General features: G+C 46.5%; 1 protein-coding gene across 1 annotated transcript in view; it reads right to left on the bottom strand.

Moving 5' to 3' along the window:
• Positions 1-23,607, bottom strand: part of TYRO3 (TYRO3 protein tyrosine kinase) — a 456,471-nt gene that overhangs the window by 216,562 nt on the left and 216,302 nt on the right. Inside the window, exon 5 of the mRNA XM_086937235.1 lies at positions 2,631-2,717. Within this exon, the coding sequence (XP_086793361.1) occupies positions 2,631-2,717 (87 nt within the window). The remainder of the gene's footprint in view (positions 1-2,630; positions 2,718-23,607) is intronic.

The raw sequence follows: 23,607 nt of genomic DNA on the forward strand, positions 1-23,607 counted from the left end.
CTTGGCCCGATAGTCTCCAGAGCCTTGACGGATGGTCTTGACTCTACTACTCCCTACTCAGTTAACAGCATGAAAAGCCTACACCCTACCCATGTCTACTCAGTACAGGTGCCCGTGACTGTGCCTACTCTGCGACAGAGCGTGGACTCTTTATGGTTCTCTTCTTGTACTCTGTACAAGGGGACCGGACTGGACTCTGTTGCGCTCTTCTCTGTTACACTGAATGCAGAGCCTGGACTGGACTGGTCTTTACTCTGTTACACAGCCTAGAGCCCAGACTCTACTGTCTGTACTACCTTACTGTGCACTCAGAGCATTGACTCTACTAGCCTCTACTTTGTTACACTGCAGACACAGCCTGGACTGCATTGGGCCACTCTGATGTGCGGCTTCAAGAGCCGGGACTCTCCTGGACTCTCTCCAGATTTACTGCCTCTCTTCTGGAGGGGGGAGGGGGAGGGGAGGGTGGTGGGATGAAGAAGGTTTTGTGGTGTCTGAAGATCCTGTGGATTTACATCATGCGATAAAGATTTGCGGTGGCAAAAATTAGTTCTACAAGGTTTGTGTCACATTTGGCACCGAAGGGTAAAACAGTGTCACAGCTCATGGCGGATTACAAAAATTGGTAATTCTCAGGAACATCTGAGCTGGCCGACAGACGGCTTCAGCTGGGAAAAAGTACTAGTAGGTTTTCCTCATGTCTCCAACCTGCCTTCTGGAAGAGAGTCCTCTGACAAGAGGCAGCAGCAGGATGAGTTCCCGTCTCCCTGCTGCAGTCTCAGAGATGGCGCAGTTCGTCCTACACTACCACCTAGAAAGGCAAGGCACAGAGAGGAGTAGAGCAAGAGCAGAGGATGAGGACAGCAGCGCCTCGCCACCAGGTTAGAGCTGTGAGGGCTTCTGGGAAAAGAAAAATGTTGGTAGTGGAGGGTAACTGGTGAAGATGGAGATGGTGAAGGGTCTCTGGGTTCTCCAGGGATAGGCATCAACCGTCTTAGACCCTTGACTGGCTGCTAGTGTGGCTTGACATGGATATTCGCAATTAAGACACATGGAAAGAACCAGTTGAGGACCGTTCCATGCTTGTGAGCACCTAGGAAGGGAGCTCAGGACACTTAAGGGGGGCAAGGCAGAGGAAGGAGGGAAGAAAACAGAAAAGTAATTTGCTTAGAATTGGTGTATATGAATGGTACGCTTCCGTAAGTGGGCCAATAAAGAAGTTAAAAAAAACTTCGGAGCATGGAGTTGGGAGTAAAATGTGAGATTGGTGTTGGAAAGGGACAGGCTTGTCTTGTCTCCCCCCCTGGGCTTGTCGGTTGGGTGGTGTGTCCTGTATGATGCTCAGGGAGTCCATTGGACAATTAAGGTATGTTGGCGGGAAAATTATGGGGGACGGCCTCTTTGGCCGTCGACACATCGAGGGGAAGGGTGTAGTTTAGATGCCCTCCCTCCCAATTAGCCTTTTCAGGGAGTTCAACAGGCTTGTTTTGTCTTGGCATGTTTGTTGCTCTAGTAGGGCAGTTCTGTTATTATTTTGATGTTGGATATGCTGCTGGTAGGCAGGTCTGGTACTGTGCAGTGGCAAGAAGACAATTGTTGTATGGGGGATCAAAAGAGGTGTGACACAGATCAGGAAAGTCTGGATATGGTCAATGAGCAAGAGGATGGATTGGGCGAAGGTAACAAGGGAGTGCTTTTGATGACTTCGGGGGGAGGACAGGAGTTGAATCACAGATCTGGGGTGGGAAGGGAAGAGTAAGGAGGGAAGGGTTAAGGAGATTTTAAAAGGGTGTGTGGGGTTTAGGAAGTTACTATGTATTAGCAAGGTTAAGTACTTTTGTAAGGCTTTTGGCCTAGGCTTTTTGTATGTTAATGATCCAGTTTCCAGACCTGTTCTATTAAAGCAGCTTTTTCACCCTTTTATTCGAGCGAGCATTCCCCTTTCGTGCTATCTCGCCGGATACATTCTAAGGGTCTACGAAGAGAAAGGTACCCCCTGCTTGCTTTCAGGTCCAAGAGGAGGGGGACATCACAAAAAATATGAGACAAACCTCTTATCTGACCTATTTCATTTCAACATCGGCAATTGCTCAAAAACGACATTTCCCCACAAACAAAAACGTATCGCATAACATTTTTATGATTTTATTATTCATCAAAACACTTATGCTTTTCTTTTTTGTATATAACATTTGTCTTTTTTGGTGCTCATATAGTCATAAAAAACATTTTCAAATATTCACAAATTGATATAATTCTAAGGGTCGCCAAGTGCTCCATTATATAAGAATGGGGCATGCTGGGCCGGTGTTCCTTTTCCGTGTAGGTATGTATTTATGCACACGCAAGGTGGGATACATATGACGTCCTGCTCCCATGAGAATCTTACAAGGTATAATTCTGGAGTCACCGCTGCCGCCTAAAATAGAAATAGAACTCTTACATGTGCAATATTTCTTGGCCTGGATACGATACATTTTTTGTGTCTGACACTTCCCAGCACGGCTGCAGCCTGCATGCTAAACACCCCTCCGTCCCAGTGATTGTTATGCATGCTGGGCCCAGGCACAGCAATGTCACTCCACCCAGAGTCCTCCCGCCCGTTTCCCATCACCCACTGCGGTCCTCACCTTTGACCTGAGCAACAGCTGTCCGGGAGGAAGACAGTCCTCTCTCGTTGTGGGCCTCACACGAGAAAAACGTTTTCTGGCGAATTCCTGAAAATAATGAAAGAAAGAAGAATAAGTGAAACCACGATCTACTTGAAACCCTTTTCATGGCCGATGAGCAGTTTCTACCAACAAAGGTAGGGTTATATCCTGGCATCTTGGGTACCACAATAGGAAATGTTGCCTTGTATAAAAAGACTGTTGATGAATTTAATCTGAGTCCAGAGCAAAGAGGAAACAAGGGAGTAAACAGAGAAGAAATCTATTAAATGGTAAACAAATAGTAAATATCGCTTATGGTAAAAAAAAAATTAAAAAAAACCAGGCATCAAGGATCGAAAGTGGAAAGGCCACTGCCACTTGCCACGCGGTGAGAATGAGTGTATGAGGAAGAGGTAAGTGGCACATCCAGGTGTGAGCTTAGTACTCAGGTTGCTGAATATCACAGAGGATGAGAAACTAACAGCAGTGATGGGTCAGCCACTCCAGCCATTTTCACAAAACGACAATACGGATCCAGTCTCCCTACTAGGTGCATCTCCCACACTCTGAATGAGGCGGTCGGGATCATGGTGGTAAGTAACGGCGAGAATCTACAGCACTTGAGATTTGTAAGCAGGATATAGGCTGTTCTTGTTGGCTTCAATGCCTGTCTTCTATTTGCCACTCTGTAAGTTGTGCAAGTAAATTGCTGCTGTTTGACATGAGCCGCCCATCGAAGGTTATCCTCGTTGCTCAATCTTTTCAGTGAATTTATCAGACCCGCAGCTGAAGTGCCATGTTCTTCTACATGTATGTATTTTTCTACTGAACAATCAACTTGAATCCAAATGCCTACAATGTGAAAGGAGAAAGCAGCAGCTCTAATCGCTTAATGTGGCTCCAAAGCTCTTTGAGTTGTTGCCAGCTTGGATCTGTGCACAGAAACATGAGCCCTCCACTGATATGTACCACAATAGCCAATAATTCTTCACCATCATCCCTGGGCTCCACTGTGCCAGTGATTAAGACGCGTCTTGGGTACATCTCCACATGTCGGCCACACTGCAGAGGCCACCAATTGTAATCCACCTCCACTTATTCATATCCTTAGAGTCAATCACGTAAGGAAAGGCAACTGCCAACACCGCCACATCTGGAGGCTATCCTGTTCCATGGGCATCACCCATCTTCTGTCTTCAGCAATACCAATACCCAATCCTCTCTCTTGACTGCACAACAGGGCGGCTCCTCCGTGAGAGCGGAGTCAGGATGGGGTGGAGCAGCAGCAGGGAGGAGAGTGGGCTGCAGGGCACTTCATTTAAAAGTGTGCATGTCCCTTCGGCTGGCCGTCTTGCAACAGCCAGCCAGACATGCGCACTTTGAAACCTCTAACCTAGCTGTCTCAAGACAGCTGTGTTAGAGCAAGCGTAGGCCTCTAGTGCCCTTGTGAGTGGCCAACTCCTTCAATCCTGGCGCTGCTCTCATGTAGCATTAGCAGCGCCAGGATTGGAGGGGTTGGCCACTCACAAGGGCACTAGAGGCCTACGCTTGCTCTAACACAGCTGTCTTGGGACGGTCCAGCCGAACCAAGTTTTATTCAAGAGCAAATACCTGATCAATCAACCTTGCTAAAGAGAACGAAAGAGGTAAGTGGCAGCCTGGGAATCCAAAGTCCAAGATGGAGGAAAGCCCTCAATCGAAACCGAAGATCTGAACACAAACGAGTCATGAAACTTCTAAAATTGATAAAACTCAAGAGCTTTTCAAATGAACTCTGAACAGATGAAGGGTCATGTCAGAAGAACATCAGACATGGTTAGATTGGAGTCCGATTGGCTTTCCTCGCTTTGTTAGTTTTTATCATTATCTGTTTCGGCGCTCTGCGGTGACTAAACGATGATATGCAGCACTTTAAAAAACTCCTAAATAATAAAACAACTCTCTTAATTTAAATGGCACTAAACCCAGCAGCAGCCTTCTATAAACTGAAATTAGACTTCACTGCCTTAATGTTGCCACATCTGTTACTTTTCATGTTTAAATCTAAGATTAAAAGTCCTGATTAGTGTTTAATTAAAGTCACTCAGTGAAACATTCAGGGAATTAAGTAAAGTTCTACAACGCTCTGTAAACAACTCCAGACTAAGTAATTTACATTTATTTAATTTAGCTTTTCAATCAAATTAATGCCCTGATTGCAAATGCTGCAGAACGGAGGCGTCAAAAGTAAAGCAGGAGAGAAACCTTGTTAATTTAGCTGTCCCTCTGGAAGGTTGCTGCTCCGACTGGGGGTCACCTAAGGTGCCTTTGCACATTGGGTTGACTGACTCAGGACTGAAATATCTGTAGGAAGAAGCTGATTTTTTTCTGGCATTATTTGTGGCATAGACTCACCTGTACTGTTTCAAGAGCTATCCTTGAAGGATGATGAACCTGTATTTTTGCACACCTTGGTATTCAACGCGAGGAGTGGGAAGCATCCTCTACCCTTTAAATACTTTGATAACTTCTTTTTATGGACGTTTTACGGTAGTGATATAGGTCGGGGAAGTGATTGCTTGTTGCCAGTTCAACTTTAAAATGTTAACGTTGTTTGTTACATTGCAGTTTATGAAGGCACCCTCTTGAAAATATTTGGAATCAGAGGGTGTGTCTGTAGCCAGAGAAGCATAATAGCTTTGAAAACTTTAGCAATCGTTTCATAGATATTTCTATTTCAGCTCTAGAAAAACTCAGATTTTCATTAAACTTAGTTTCGAACAGAGAGATATTCTGAGGGTATATATGCAATAGGAGATATTAGATACGGTCGCAAGGTTTTTAAGACATTAAAAGTCTCATCTTATTTTTAGACTTCAGCTCTCATTCAGGTGAAGCAGTGCCCAGAGTGGCGCTATCCAGTGTCTTTGTTTTCTCTCTTATACCATTCCGCTTTCAATTTTGGGTATGCTTGGTAGTGAATCTAGGGAGGGGTGGAAACATACATCTCTCCTTTGGGATCTGGACTATAAGGTTAGTGCTTTTCACAATTCCATGCTCCGATGATGGCTAAACCACAACTAACAGGCATTCCAAAATATGTCCACCCATCTAATATGAACACTGTTTCTAAGTGACGGGGGATCCCCTCTGGAATAATGCGCCTTTTACCTAGGATCTTCAATAATTCAATCTCAAAAACCACTCATTTAAGTCTAAACCAGATTCATACTGGCTGCTGGTTAGAACAAACAGGTAGATTCATCAAGCTAAATTGCGCTCGCAAAGGGCCAGATTCTGAGAATCTGGCCCTTTGCGAGTGCAATTTTTGCATTTGGGATTTATCATCCCAAATGCAAAAATCGCTATTTGCGAAATCGCATATTTGCGAGGAATTGGATTTAAGGAATCTCTATTAGAGATTCCTTAAATGCAATTCATTAACTAATTTGAAATTGTGAATTCGCAATATTTGGTCGCTATTTACCACAAAGTCTGACTTCGTGGTAAATTGCGAAAATATAGAAAAAAGCACTTTAGTGCATTTTTCTCTGTTGCATGTTACACACACACATGTCCTTTGGACATGTGTTTGTGCAACACCTGTGTAAATCTGCATTTCAGAGGTGCTACAGGGTGTCCTTTGGACACCCCTGGCACCCTTGAAATCGCTATCTTATTTGCGATTAGCTAATTGCTAATCGCAAATAAGGAATACTCCCCATTCATTCCTATGGGCCTTTTGGCCCATAGGAATGAATGGGGAGTTATTCCTTATTTGCGATTAGCAATTTGCTAAACGCAAATAAGGAATGTGTAGGAATCGCAATTTATTTTGGGATTCCTACATGAATCCCGTTTTGCGAGTATGTAATAGCGATTCCTTATGAATCGCTATTAAAGACTCGCAAAACGGGTCTTTGATGAATCTACCTGATAGTCTGTTCAGCACATGGATGTGAAGCAATTCACAGAGAATGCTTTAAGCATTGGCAAATCAATTCTTCGTGAAACAGCCCACGTTTTTACAGATCAGCCACGATCAAGTGACCCTGCCTATATTTATAATTCAGAATGCAAAAGCCAGAGATTTTTTCCCTCATGACTTAGTATTCTTATACAAAACCTAGTCATTATATTTTATCTTAAAGTCATAACTAGATAACTATTAAAGACTCCAAATCACTTATCTTTTTCTTTGCACCATTACCAGAATCACATTAAACTATCGGCGTTATAACCCCCCTTCCTTGTAAATCGCTAAACCACCATTGTTTTTGCCTACTAAAGAATACCTTGAGGCCATCCTCTCCTTTTCACATTTGTTATTTCCTTCGCAGACTCGTACTCTCGAATTAAGAGGTAAATATATACCATTTGGCATGACAGTTAAGGCAATACTTCTTTCTTGGACACCTTTTGTTTTATGCTTTCAAACACTTTCGGGTCCACTGGTCTTCCTACAAAGTGTGTATCAGACCCATACAATTTGTTTTTATTTTATTTATTGTAACTTTCTTTATTTTAGATCCATTATTAATTTGAAAAAGCCCTTTGTGATGAAACACACATTAGCTGTAGTAGACTTTGCCCGTTCAACTTTAACAATTACCAGAAACTACCTACATCGCATCAGTGTCCTTCTTGTAAATGGAGCACTGAATGTACAGGATTTTTTTTCTCTGATCGACAATATCATAAAACTTTATTGCTCAATCAAATGAGATTATAAAATGACTGTTTGAACCAATAAACACACTGAACTATACAACTATATGATATGTTCTGTCAATTATTGAAAACAATGTCAGTGTGCTCCTGACACACTTTCCACATGATGGAAGAGCACTTATTTTCCAGGAACCCTGCATTATTAGTGTCAGACTTTCATACAACAGAATTCTGAAGGAGGTCTCTTGACTGGATTAAAACTCCCAGAACATTTCACTAATTACATTGTTTTATTACAAAAGTCTCCCCCTCAGTGGCGTAGAAAGAGGGAGCGGTTTGCCCCCGCTGGCACGAGTTTTGGGGGCGGCAGCCTACCCCCTGGCTGTTACCTGCGGCTGTCACGGGGCGGCAAAGACAGGAATCAGCAGCACCTCATCCGCACTTCAATGCGCCCGCCGTGGGCGCCAAAAGCATGGACTGCCTCGGGCAGCTAAAGGTCTAGCTACCCGACTGCTGCCACTACCCCTGCAGATGATGCGCCACTAACCTGGCATGCCACACCAGACCATTTTCAACCAAGACCCACCTTTCCTCCACTATAAGACACAAAAGGCCAAGAATAAAGACACACAAATAAGCCAATGTTGAGAATTTTCCACCTACCATTTGGAAACGACGTTCCTTACAATCCAAGAAATAGTGAAAATGGGCGTGTCTTTCAGGAAGTAACTGAATTCACTGCTATACCCCAAATCCTTTCCTATATTTTACAGCACACGATCACACGCCTCACCCATCCAATATTCCTAGAACGCATCACGAGACTCCCTGGGTGTACATGCCTTCAACAAATTCCATAACCCAACGAAAAGGCTTCCCTGTAACCAAACAAAGGCCAAAGGTTGGATTAGGTGGCAGCATGAATTCTATTTTGGAAGATCTTTTTAAAAATTATTGCTTTTATAAGACTGAATCTGGAAGTATCTGGTCCAGTTCCCTAGGGACACCACAAGCTGCCACTACAGAACAACGATCTTGGCGTCTCTGCTCCCTCTAATGTGGTCTTAAAAGTGGCGGCTCCCACGAGAGCGGACAACAGAGCTTGACAAAAATGTATTAATAATCCAAAAACAGACGATACTACAAAGAGTCTGACATGTGGTGGTGGTCCAAAGGGAGTGCTGCCCTAGGCAAAGGCAATGGGCAAAAAATGTATAATTCATACTGTGTCTACCACTTGCTAGGTTTGGACACAAAGATGTTTCAAATACACTCAAAATGATGTCCCGTCCCCATCTCCATAATTCAATTCACCGCCTCAAACAATAAAAAATCCTATTCATTTTTTGTTCACAATTACCTCTTCTAGCCTCAAAGTGCTTTTTGTTGGTGCCTCAAATTTACATCACTGTGTCCCAAAACATTCTTTGTTCTGTACCAAAATGTCTTATCTTGCCTATTCGTTGGACAATTATTTCTTATTTTGCTCTAAACTGCTCCCTTTGGCAGCTTAAAAACGTACCCAGCATTCCCCTTGAATATCCATTAGTTTGTACACTACAACATGTGGCGGATTTCTAAATTCACCTGCCACTCATGGCTACAGGACTTCTATAATAGTCCTCAAATCCTTTCCTACTGTCACATGGATGAGGACTGGCAGTCTGACCTAAAAGAAAAAAATGGTGAAGATTTTGAAAAATGCTACAAATAACTCCGTTTTTTCAAAATAAGAACATAATTGAAAAAAACTCATAAAATATGGAAATATGGTGGAAATACGGTTTAGATAAATTGCAGCAGAATATACGAGGTACAAGTAATCCGAAAGATTAAAGGCAGCAAATAGTAAAACTTTGTGAAAAAGCCTAGAAGGTCTTTGCCAGGCCGGACTGACGGTCCAAAGCTGCTTACACGGTCATGCAGTTCTTCATAATAAAAAAATATTTTAAAACTCTTAAATGTAAATGCGATGTAAAGAAACCACTGCAATTATAATTACAATGTACACCGACAAGAACTACTTTAAACCAAACTCCTTAAAAGAATCATTCCGCCGAAACCCCTTCAGGGTCGGCCGTCAAAGAATGCCAGACTGGGATACCCACCAAACTGAGCGATACTCTACCTATTAACTACCTCCTATGCATCTGCCTGTAGAGCTCCATCAACAATTGTGTCTGTCCCAGATACACTACATCTCTACAATAACTGTTTGCCACTACATCTTTATATCTTCATGTCCATTCATATGTTGGCCCTTACAGCTCTACACCTTCGTGATGATACTGGTCTTGGATCTTACACTTCAACGCCTTCATGATGATCTACGTATGCACCGAAAGCTCTATGCCATCATGACCCTTTTGTCTGCACCAGTGTAGCTCTACATCTTCATGTTGATACTAGTTTGCCTCTACAGCTTTACATCATCACCTTGCTACTTGTGACTGTCCCTGATGCTGTACACTTTCAATTCTATACTTGTGCTGGTTGCCACAGCTCTACACCTTGAAGACAACACTTATATCTGCATCTACAGCTTTACACCTTCTCTACACCTTTGTGACAATACTGATATGTGTCCCTAGAGCTCTACGCCTTCTTGTAGTGTCCCCCCGTCAACTTGACCCCTTCATGGAATCATTTGTGTCTGCCTTGGGAGCTCTACGCCTTTGTGGCTACAATTATGTCTGTCACTACAGTTTTACCCCTGAAGCTACTGGTCAGCCTTTACAGGTGTTTATGTCTTACACTTACGCTCAACATATACACATACTCTTCACAGGAAAAGGTAAAGTGTTTGTTTTGATCCCTTCACAGCTCCACACCATAAGCCACATACTTTTATCTGTTCTACACATTAATTCCAATGCTTGGTCAGTAAAAAAGTTAATTTTGTTGTCTCTGCACCTACACTTCACCCTTTCATGCTGGTACTTGTGCGTGTACACAACAGTTCTGCATTTTAAGCAAATATTTTTATACGGCTCTATAAGCATAGAAACTAAAAATATGCAACAGCAGAAGACCAAATTATGAGGCAGGTTGAATAAATTATACGGCAAGAAAAGGCAAAAATATGTGGCATAATACACATTTTGTGTTAGTATTACTTTATTCATTTGACATTTTACACAGATGTAAACACTGTCTGAACAAAGGTTCCTCCTCATTATTACAAGCTTAACACCCAGTACAGCAATAAGCAACTGCAAGGTGAACAGTCAGCTTTTGTGGCGGGTCTTCCACTCCGCCACAATAAGTGTGGCCACATTTTTATTATCTTTTGATCTGTTTGAGCTATAAACATATATTTTTGTTAAAATATGCAAATTATACAGCAGATGATGGATTGTGTGGCTAAAGTGGCAAATTTATAATTATGCGGTTGTGCCCTGCACATAGAACCCCAAAATTCCAGTGGCCCAACCAGTATCTCCAACTCCTCAAATAAGTATAGTAAGGGTATCTGCATGTACAACTCTACACCTTCGGATAATTGCATCTGTCCTTACAGCTCTACTCTATACTGACGGTATTTGCACCCGTCCTTGGAGCTCTGCTCTATACTGATGGCGTTTGCATCTGTCCTTGGAGCTCTGCTCTATACTGATGGCATTTGCATCTGTCCTTACAGCACTACTCTATACTGATGGCGTTTTCATCTGTCCTTACAGCTCTACTCTATACTGATGGGGTTTATGCATCGGTCCTTACAGCACTACTCTATACTGATGGTGTTTGCCTATGTGTCTACAGTTCTACTCTATACTGATGGTATTTGCATCTGTCCATAAAGCTCTGTTCTATACTGATGGTATTTGCATCTGTCCTTACAGCTCTGCTCTATACTGATGGCATTTGCATCTGTCCTTACAGCTCGGCTCTATACTGATAGCATTTGCATCTGTCCTTACAGCACTACTCTATACTGATGGCGTTTGCATCTGTCCTTACAGCTCTACTCTATACTGATGGCGTTTATGCATCTGTCCTTACAGCACTACTCTATACTGATGGTATTTGCATCTGTCCATAAAGCTCTGTTCTATACTGATGGTATTTGCATCTGTCCTTACAGCTCTGCTCTATACTGATGGCGTTTGCATCTGTCCCACAGTTCTGCTCTATACTGATGGTATTTGCATCTGTCTCTACAGTTCTACTCTATACTGATGGTATTTGCATCTGTCTTTCCAGCTCTACTCTATACTGATGGCGTTTGCATCTGTCCTTCCAGCTCTGCTCTATACGGATGGTGTTTGCATCTGTCCTTCCAGCTCTACTCTATACTGATGGCGTTTGCATCCGTCCTTCCAGCTCTGCTCTATACTGATGGCGTTTGCATCTGTCCTACAGCTCTACTCTATACTGAGGGCATTTGTATCTGTCCTTACAGCTCTGCTCTATACTGATGGGTTTTGCATCTGTCCTTACAGCTCTGTTCTATACCGAAGGCATTTGCATCTGTCCTTCCAGCTCTGCTCTATACTGATGGCGTTTGCATCTGTCCAACAGTTCTGCTCTATACTGATGGCATTTGCATCTGTTTCTACAGTTCTACTCTATACTGATGGTATTTGCATCTGTCCTTACAGCTCTGTCTATACTGATGGCATTTGCATATGTCCTTACAGTTCGGTCTATACTGATGGCATTTGCATATGTCCTTACAGTTCTACTCTATACTGATGGTATTTGCATCTGTCCATAAAGCTCTGTTCTATACTGATGGCATTTGCATCTGTCCTTACAGCTCTACTCTATACTAATGGCATTTGCAACTGTCCTTGCAGCTCTACTCTATACTGAGGGCATTTGTATATGTCCTACAGTTCTGCTCTATACTGATGGCATTTGCATCTGTCCTTCCAGCTCTGTTCTATACTGAAGGCATTTGCATCTGTCCTACAGTTCTGCTCTATACTGATGGCATTTGCATCTGTCCTTGCAGCTCTACTCTATATTGAGGGCATTTGTATCTGTCCTTACAGTTCTGCTCTATACTGATGGCTTTTGCATCTGTCCTTACAGCTCTGTTCTATATTGAAGGCATTTGCATCTGTCCTTACAGCTCTACTCTATACTGATGGCATTTGCATCTGTCCTTCCAGCTTTACTCTATACTGAAGGTATTTGTATCTGTCCTTACAGCTCTGTCTATACTGATGGCATTTGCATATGTCCTTACAGTTCTGTCTATACTGATGGCATTTGCATATGTCCTTACAGTTCTACTCTATACTGATGGTATTTGCATCTGTCCATAAAGCTCTGTTCTATACTGATGGCATTTGCATAAGTTCCTTACAGTTCTACTCTATACTGATGGTATTTGCATCTGTCCATAAAGCTCTGTTCTATACTGATGGTATTTGCATCTGTCCTTACAGCTCTACTCTATACTGAGGGCATTTGTATCTGTCCTTACAGTTCTGCTCTATACTGATGGCTTTTGCATCTGTCCTTACAGCTCTACTCTATACTGATGGTATTTGCAACTGTCCATGCAGCTCTACTCTATACTGAGGGCATTTGTATCTGTCCTTACAGGTCTGCTCTATACTGATGGCTTTTGCATCTGTCCTTACAGCTCTGTTCTATACTGAAGGCATTTGCATCTGTACTTACAGCTTTACTCTATACTGATGGTATTTGCATCTGTCCTTACAGCTCTACTCTATACTGATGGTATTTGCATCTGTCTCTACAGTTCTACTCTATACTGATGGTGTTTGCATCTGTCATTCAGTTCTGCTCTATACTGATGGCATTTGCAACTGTCCTTCCAGCTCTACTCTATACTGATGGCGTTTGCATCTGTCCTTCCAGCTCTACTCTATACTGATGGAGTTTGCATCTGTCCTACAGTTCTGCTCTATACTGATGGCATTTGCATCTGTCCTTACAGCTCTACTCTATACTGATGGCATTTGCATCTGTCCTTACAGCTCTGTCTATACTGATGGCATTTGCATCTGTCCTTACAGCTCTACTCTATACCGATGGTATTTGCATCTGTCCTACAGTTCTGCTCTATACTGATGGCATTTGCAACTGTCCTTGCAGCTCTACTCTATACTGAGGGCATTTGCATCTGTCCTTACAGCTCTACTCTATACTGATGGTATTTGCATCTGCCCTTACAGCTCTACTCTATACTGATGGTATTTTCAGCTGTCCTTGCAGCTCTACTCTATACTGAGGGTATTTGCATCTGTCCTTACAGCTCTACTCTATACTGATGGTATTTGCATCTGTCCTTGCAGCTCTACTCTATACTGAGGGCATTTGCATCTGTCCTTACAGCTCTACTCTATACGGATGGTATTTGCATCTGTCCTTACAGCACTACTCTATACTGAGGGCATTTGCATCTGTCCTTCCAGCTCTACCCTATTTATTTATTTATTTATATGCTTGTATAGCGCCGGACTCGACCCCCGAAGGGGTATCTCCGCGCTTGTGTTCATCTAGGGTGCCCAAGATATAGCTAGGCGGTGCACAGAATTAGGATGTCAGGAACAAGTGTGTTTTAAGAGATTTCCTAAAGGCCTGAAGGTTGGTGTTTTGCCTCAGTGTGAGGGGGAGCATGTTCCAAAGGGTGGGACCCTTATATGACAGTGCTCGGCCTCCCTGTCTAGCCCTCCTAACATGCGGGATCTGAAGCAACAGTTGATTACTGGAACGCAGGAGATGTCTAGGCTTGTAGAGGTTGAATTTTGCAGCCAAATATTTAGGGCCCAAGCCAAAGAGGCTTTTGTGTATTATACAACAGATTTTAAATTTGACCCGTTGCCGAATGGGCAACCAGTGAAGTTTCTCCAGGAGGGGGCGTGAGGGTGGCCTAGCTGGAGCATTGAGGATCAGTCTTGCTGCAGTATTTTGAGCCACTTGTAGTCTGCCAAGCTGTTCCTCATTGGCAGATATAAAGAGGCCGTTACAATAGTCCAGCCTGCTGACCACAAGGGTCTGGACAAGGGTCTTTCTGTAACTGTCAGGCAAAAACGGGAACACGCGCCTCAAGAGTCCGATGACCCGAAAGCAGGACCCGGTTACCTGGTTTGCGTGCTCTTTCAATAACAGTGCCTGGTCTAACCGCACCCCTAGATTCTTCACCACCTGCTTAGGACATGGGACCGGTCCTAAGTCCAGTGGCCACCATTCTGGTGACCACAGAAGGGGGGCCCACCCAAAGAGCATGACCTCAGTTTTGCCCACATTACATTGAAGTCAATAAGAGGCCATCCAATCAGACACCGCTCTCATATCTTCAGCAAAGGATTGTTTAATTGCAGGTGTGAGGGTCTGGAATGGAAACAAAAGCTGAGTGTCGTCAGCATACGACACTGGGGTGAACCCATACGCTCTTACAATGTCAGCCAGGGGGGCCACATACACATTAAAGACTGTAGGGCTTAAACATGAGCCTTGTGGGACCTCCTTAGTGAGCTCCCTAGAATGGAATAGTGGGAGCCCAATCTGACACCTTGTGAGCGGCCCGAGAGAAAACTCTCAAGCCAGGACAGAGCCAAACATCCTATCCCCACCTTCCGCAGACGACCGAGAAGAATATCATGTGATACCGTGTCAAAGGCAGCGGACAAGTCTAACAGCACCAGAATCATAGAGCCCCCTCTATCCTGTGCCATCCTGATGTTATCGGTCATGGAGAGAAGGGCTGATTCGGTGCTGATGGTATTTGCATCTGTTCTTGCAGCTCTACTCTCTACTGATGGTATTTGCATCGGTCTCTACAGTTCTACTCGATACTGATGGTATTTGCATCTGTCCTTACAGCTTTGTTCGATACTGATGGCATTTGCATCTGTCCATACAGCTTTGTTCGATACTGATGGCATTTGCATCTGTCCATACAGCTCTGTTCTATACTGATGGTATTTGCATCTGTCCCTACAGCTCTACTCTATACGGATGGTATTTGCATCTTTCTCTACATTTCTCCCCATCATCCTGCTGCCCAGTCAGAGATAGAGGTCATGTTTTAGTGTCTTCACGTAAAGCTCCATCTCTTCATGCTGGTACTAGTTTTAGTGGCTTCACCCACACCTCTACACCCTCATGGGGACTCTCGGTCAGGTGCAAGCTGCTCTACGCCCTCATGCAGATACTGGGTCACAGAGCATGTGTAAGCGTGAATATGCTCTTCCTGAAAATCAAGATCAGGTGTGTATTTTCTCTGGGGCAAAAGGGAGAGGCTGGCAAACAAGGGACAGTTTATTCGCTGGCCATCGCCCCACCGTGATGGGAAGCTGAGGTTCACACGAAAAGGTCCGGTTTGGCGAGTCTGCGCTCACGGCGCAATCCACCTTTTCACCCACTCTTAGGGTCAGAGCACCAAGCTCGGGTTATTTCCAAAGGGATGAAATTGTAAAGTGGGAGCACACTTGTTGAAATCTGTCTACTGAAAATTATTCGAAGAACTTCAACCCGCACTCACACTTTCATGCTAACATTTGTTTTTATTGGTGCATGAAAACAGGCAAGGACTCTCTGTGACAGCAAAATGTTTCAGCTTTACCATCACAAGTTGCAACTTTACACTCACACTTTTAATGGGTGTTTAAACAGGACCCTTCCAAATACTCACTGCAGCAATAAAATGCTGTAAATAAGAAATTGGAGTTTCAAACTGCCTGCTACCCAATCTGAACAGGTGGAGTACTTCTAGGGCATGCTTAGAAAGTGCTGCAGTTTTCAAAGAAGCACTTTAACAGTTACAATTCTCCTGTAGCCCCTGGAGCTGCATTCCAAGGTCACGATTTACAATGCAATACGGGAAACACAAACACGTGCATGCCCCCTCTAAGGATATCCACGTCTGCTCTGCCGTGGAGATGGAGAACCATACATAAACCTGATGAACAGGAGATGGAATGGAGGGAGGTCCGAGTTCTACCTTCAACCTTAAATAATCCAGGAGGCAACCTACTGGCCACCTTCCACCATTCACAAAGTAAGACATGAACCAGTAGAGCAGGGTTTTCATCTGAGCAAGACATACAAAGAAGAACACTTTGCATGCTCATGTCCTAGAAGGATCTGTGGGGAAGTTCGCCCTATTTGAATTTGCACATTTCAATTAGAAAAAGATAGTGCAGAATGAAACGACACCCTACCACTACTTTCTGAATCAGGAAAGAGGAGGGCACCCTTCTTCACCCCTGATTAGTGCATCTTATTCAAGGCACAAGGGTACCACAAACATGCATGAAGTAGAAGATCTCAGAACAAAAAAGAACTCCTTGCTCACAGACTAAAGACCCCTTAACTCGACCTAAGCCTTGAAAAAGCTCAAGGGAAGAGCAAAACATGTGTTGGGCTGACTGTAGTTACAGTGTACTAAATAGACGGACACTGTTGAGCTGTTGTAACATATTATAAATAAAAGGAACCACAAAACTGTATTGGACCCAGTTATAGTCTGTAAGAAGTTGTATCTCCCATTGGTGCTTCACAACATTTACCGTTTCACACACACATATTTGTTTATTTGCAGTTTTATATAGAGCGGGCATGACCCGAAGGCATCAGAGCGCTTTACAACACACAGGATACAGAGTGACAGCAGGGGCGTAACACAGGCCCCCGCGGTGCTGGGGCTCGAGCTCCAGGGGGCCCCTCAGCACAGCCCTTCAGCCGGAGCGCTCCTGATTGAGTCCGGAGGGGGCCCCTCCATGTACCTGGCAGGGGCCCCCGCTCAAGTTTCATTGCACCACTGGAGGACAGCGGGTTACAGCGTTAGTAGTTCAACTCGGACATCTACAGCAGAGGATTCATACAAAAGTTACCACAAGAAACCATAACAAACGTTAAGCAGAGGACATACATAGTTTCACAAAGTCAGATCAGCTCGCAATGGAGAAAGTACTTAAGTCTGGAGAAGAGGGGAAATTAAGCAAGATGGCTGTCAAATAGGAGGAGCGTGAGGTCCTTTTTAGATCTCAGCCTGCGATGGCTGCGCAGTCTCGCTGGCGAGACTTAATGAGATAGGGAGAATATCACTAGCGAGGTTAAGCCCCGCCCCTGCTTCTCCATTGGCTGGCCTCCTAAACGGTGGCCAGCTATTGGTGACGTTCTTCTTTCTTTTTAATTTCCGTCCTTTTCAGATTGGGTTCCTTGACTTACTGTCGAAGTAAAAGGTTTCTTATCTTCTTTATGGGTCCAGATGACCCCATAAAGAAGATAAGGAACCTTTTACCCCAGCAGGAAGTCGGGGCGCCCAGTCTGAAAAGGATGGGGCTTAGAGACAAAAGGCTCGAGGTCTTGTCCTTCCATCGCTATGCATCCCAGACAGGCATTTGCGGGTCCAATGACGTCCCGGAAACAGGCCTTTGTCACACAAGATGGAAACGTCGGAACGGCTGGAAAAGTCATCCAGGGACCTCTAACAGCGCTGCAATGTCACGCCACTATACAAATGTAAGACATAAGAATATTGCTCACTTCCCATGAGAGGCTTGTGCAGGCCCATTGGCTACTAGAATCCAGACCCTGGCTCTCTGTACCACAAAAGAGCCCTGTGTCTACCACTGAAAGCCAGGCGCAGGCCCTGGAGCGCCTACGGTCGCAGGCCTCTGCTACAAAACATAGCCCCACGGTCCTACCAAAAGAAAGCGGCCTCAGTTATACCATGCTGCGTGGACCAGCGCACCCAAGCACCTCTGCAACGGGCCTCTGTCACACAATAGTGCCCGCTGTCATGGGAAATATTTACTGTACTCAGTGCGTGCAGCACACAAGCGGAGATACTTTCTCAATTTTAAACTAGGCTTCACTCTTCAACTTGTGAGTATGGAATAAAATAACCCAGCTGTACAACAGGAAGATAATTGAAGCCTCTGTGCTGGCGCTGCTTGAAGCAACACAAAAACAATAAAACAACAACATGTAGGAAGCCTGATGTGTTGGAAACTACAACCCAGTATACACACACATTACCAGACAAAATGAGAACAACTTATCTTTAATAGCGCAGTAAATCAGGAAAAGCACTAAATCAGTTGTCACTATTTCTCCAATCCAAGGTACGCAGTGTTCGACTTCAGAAGAATGAAAGACGGGTTGACTTTGCCAGCATTCGAGCCTACCCTACAGATTTTGCACATATCCCATCAAGAAACGCATCAACCCTTTCAGAAGCCTCACCAATACAAGGAAATCTTTAAAAATAACTTGGTACATTAATTTCTCTGTGGGGACCCCCTTGTCTGCTGAACCGACAGTCCTGTGTGCGGCCGCACCCCGCCCGTGAGATGAAGGAACAGCTGCTGAGGACGTGAACGGTAAGTGGGTGACCACCACCACCACCACCTCACCCTCTCACCCACCCTCTCAACCTCACACACCCTCTCACCCTCACACACCCTATCACCCTCACACACCCTCTCACCCTCACACACCCTCTCACCCACCGTCACACACCCACTCACCCACCCTCACCCTCACACACCCTCACACCCCCTCACCCTCACCCCTCCTCACCCTCACCCACCCACCCACCCTCTTACTCACCCACCCACCCTCTCACCCACCCTCACCCTCTCACCCACCCACCCTCACCCTCTCACCCACCCACCCTCTCACCCTCACCCTCACACACCCTCTCACCCCCACACCCCCTCACCCTCATCCTCACTCCCCCCCTCACCCTCACCCCTCCTCACCCTTACCCCTCCGCACCCTCACCCCCTCACACTCACTCACCCTCTCACCCTATAACTCACCCTCACCCTAACACACCCTCACCTTCTCACCCACCCACCCTCTCACCCTCAACCACCCTCTCGCCCTCAACCACCCTCTCGCCCTCAACCACCCTCTCGCCCTCAGCCACCCTCTCACCCTCAGCCACCCTCTCACCCTCAGCCACCCTCTCCCCCCTCAACCACCCTCACACACCCTCAGACACCCTCACTCCCCCCCTCACCCTCACCCTCACCCCTCCTCACCCTTACCCCTCCGCACCCTCACCCCCTCACCCTCTAACTCATCCTCTCACCCTCTAACTCACCCTCTCACCCTCACACACCCTCACCCTAACACACCCTCACCCTCTCACCCACCCACCCTCTCACCCTCACCCACCCTCTCACCCTCAACCACCCTCTCACCCTCAACCACCCTCTCACCCACCCTCACACACCCCTCACCCTCACACACCCCCTCACCCTCACACACCCCCTCATCCTCACACACCCTCACCCACCCTCTCACCCCCTTACCCTCACCCATCCTCACCCTCACCCAACCACCCACCCTCTCACCCACCCACCCTCTCACCCTCACCCACCCTCACCCTCTCACCCACCCACCCTCACCCTCACACACCCTCTCACCCTCACACACCCTCTCACACACCCTCTCACCCTCACACCCCCTCATCCTCATTCCCCCCTCACCCTCTCCCCTCCTCACCCTTACCCCTCCGCACCCTCACCCCCTCACACTCACTCACCCTCTAACTCACCCTCTCACCCTCACACACCCTCACCCTAACACACCCTCACCCTCTCACCCACCCACCCACCCTCTCACCCTCAGCCACCCTCTCACCCTCAACCACCCTCACACACCCTCTCACCCTCAGACACCCTCTCACACACCCTCTCACCCTCACACCCCCACACCCTCACCCCTCCACACCCTGACTCCTTCGCACCCTCACCCCCTCACCCTCACACTCACTCACCCTCTAACTCACCCTCTCACCCTCTAACTCACCCTCACACACCCTCATCCTAACACACCTTCACCCTCTCACCCACCCACCCTCTCACCCTCACCCACCCTCTCACCCACCCTCTCACCCTCAACCACCCTCACACACCCTCTCACTCACCCTCTCACACCCTCACACCCCTTCACCCTCACACCCCCTGACACCCCCTCACCCTCACACACCCCTCACACACCCTCTCACCCCCTCACCCTCACCCCCTCACCCTCACCCACCCTCTCACGCTCACTCACCCTGACCCACCCTCTCACCCTCACACACCTTTCACCCTCACACACCCTCTCACACTCACCCTCACACCCCCTCACCCCCTCACCCTCACACCCTCAACCACCCTCTCACCCTCACACACCCTCACACACCCTCACACACCCACACACACCCTCACCCTTTCACTCCCCCTCTCACCATCACACCCCACTCACCATCACACCCCACTCACCCTCATACCCCCCTCACCCTCATACCCCCCCTCACCCTCATACCCCCCCTCACCCTCACCCCCCCTCATCCTCACCCCCCCTCATCCTCACACCCCCCTCACTCTCACCCCCCCTCACTCTCACCCCCCCTCACTCTCACCCCCCCTCACTCTCACCCCCCTCACTCTCACACCCCCCTCACTCTCACACCCCCCTCACTCTCACACCCCCCTCACTCTCACACCCCCCTCACTCTCACACCCCCCTCACTCTCACACCCCGCTCACCCTCACACACCCTCTCACCCTCACAATCCCTCACACCCCCTCACCCTCACACACACTCACCCTCACACACCCTCACCCTCACACACCCTCACCCACACCCTCACACACCCCCTCACCCTCACACCCCCTCACCCTCACTCCCCCTCACCCTCACACCCCCTCAACCTCGCACCCCCTCAACCTCGCACCCCCTCACCCTCACACCCCCTCATCCTCAAACCCTCACCCCCCTCACATCCCTCACCCTCACCTCACACCCCCTCACCATCACACCCCCTCACCATCACCCTCACACCCCCTCTCATCCTCACCCTCTCACCCACACCCCATCACCCTCTCACCCCCTCACCCTCACCCCCCCTCACTCTCACACCCCCACAACCTCACCCTCACACCCCAGCACCCCCTCAGGCACCCTCACACACTCTCACACACCTTCTCACCCTCACCCTCACACACCCTCACTCACCCTCACACACCCTCTCACCCTCACACACCCTCTCACCCTCACACACCCTCTCACCTTCACACATTCTCTCACCCCCCGTCACACACCCACTCACCATCACTCACCCTCACACCCTCAACCTCACCCTCATGGACATGGCTTGCCTGGGGTGACGACTTCCCTTGTAAACTCCTGGCTCGTGAGGGGAGAGTTGGGCTCGCAAGACAGTTTTACTGCTCTCTGAAAATGCTGCGTATTTCACTTGGAGAGCGCGGTGTGTTTATGATTTCACTTGGAGAGCGCAGGGTGTGTTTCCTTCCCATGGCCTCTTAAGTCGCATCAAGGCGCTGTGGCTGGTCCATTCTGCAGGGCTGTGGGGGGGCTGTATAGCGTGCCTTCACTATTCACTGTCCCGCCTTCGAGGATTTTCTCTCTCCATCCAGACATATGTCCCGGATAGCGCCCCCTCCCGTTGTCAGACGCTGATTGATCCAAAGTCTGATGGTCCTAATTTACACCTTTGCCTTCACATGTTCTGACTAATATGTGCCCCCCTCTCACTGCTAAAGGGAGTACAGCCCCCTCATACCCTGCAGTGGACGCCTCTCGCCAGTGTCCCGGTCACGCCAATTCCTAATCTGCCACTGAAGCGTGTACTCTTCCTTTGATACCCCACCCCCACTCTCATATGTTCCAAGTCTTCACTCCTTCCCCCAAAACAGCAACGGGATCACTATTCACAGAGTCGCAAATATGCAGAAGGTGGTCGACACCTTGTCCCCTCCAAGGTGACCCTGTGGGGTCTCAGCCTCAGACTTATTGAAGGGCTTGGGGTCTCCTTCAGTGTAGGGACCACAATACCCTAGGAGGGTAGCAGAGGATGCCGGGATACCGAGAGAATGTAACCAGTGATGCTCCTTACCAAGGGTATGTAACCTTAGACGTATGTCCTCACGGGGGACAGTGCCAAGAGGCCTGTCTGAAGGGAATGTAACTAGCGCCTGCCTACAAAGGGAATGTAAGCCTAGATGGCTGCCTGCCAAAGCATTGTTGCTGTAGACGCCTGGATGCCCTGAAAGTACCGTCCAAGATGTCTTAAAACAAGGGAATGACTGTGGAATGTAACCATACATGTGTGCACACTGGAATTACTACATGATGTAACCTCCACAGCCAGGAAACGTAGGTGTGTAAGTGTCCCTGTAGTACAGAGGTCTTCAAACTTTTGTAGGTTGAGCCCCCCCCCCAGCTGATTTTTTTTAGATGTCGGGCCCCCCCCCCACCAACACCTGACAGAAATTTCCGGAATCTGGTACACTAGATATTCCACACAATAAGAGTGTTTGGTAAACTGCAGGTTTGTGAGTGGGTGTTGTTAAATGACAGGCTTATTACACAGGTCAAAACACAAGTTTGAGGTAGAACTCCATCCGGTATGTAGGGAAGAGATACTATAATGTAGTTAGAGATGAGAAAACGGGGATCCTATGACAGACATCAGTACGGTGACAAGATAACTAACTCCATGTTATCAAGGATTGCCTTGCTCCTGTTGTAGATTTTCATTCAACAACTAATCTACTGCGTTCTGGTAATTGCAGTCGTGGCTCGCATTGTTTGAACTAACCAAAAATCTCAGGACTACAGCATTGTCCCTACTTACATGGAGTAATCTAATTACCTTAGACATCAGAATCAACAGGAAAGTTTGGCTACCCAGTAGAGGCCTTAAAACACACCAAGACCCAAAAGAGGCAGCAGACCTGATGTGTGGGAGAGTGGAGTGGAAAAAAAGTGGTATATCATCACACAATGTTCTTTTAGGGAGAAAAGCTAATGTCACGACCCTAGTAAAAGGAGGATCAAGTAAGTGAAAGCAAACCCTTCCCACAGAAACACAGCTGCAGTGGTGTTTGTACTGCAGGTCTCTTTTTATGTGCAATTTTAATTGAATCTCTTGGCCCTGTTTAGGAACGCAGTATTTACAAGGGACTCAAGAATCACTAAAAGCAGCATTAGTATGAGCAAAGTACAAAGACTGATGTAGCTCACTCAGTCCTTGATATATTTATCTTATTTTTGATCTCAGTACAGCTTTTTACGTATGCTGTATACCTTTCAGATAAGAGCATGTTTTAACATATTTCTGTGTTAAAAAAGTGCTCTTCTCTGAAATGTATACAGCATACGTAAAAATTAATTTAAGAGAATTAGTCAAGTGTGCACAGCAATGTAGAATACCTTCGAGAGGTGCTTGCTAGTGATATGCAATGAAACTGTCTGCATGCCACAGAAAAAGAGAATAACATAACAAAGTTTATGTACACCTCCTGGTAGAAATGAACAGTCTGAGAATGCCGAGCAAAGGCTTAGTGGCAGACCCTGT

This window comes from Lissotriton vulgaris, chromosome 9, assembly GCF_964263255.1.
Source record: "Lissotriton vulgaris chromosome 9, aLisVul1.2, whole genome shotgun sequence".
Lineage (NCBI taxonomy): Eukaryota > Metazoa > Chordata > Amphibia > Caudata > Salamandridae > Lissotriton > Lissotriton vulgaris.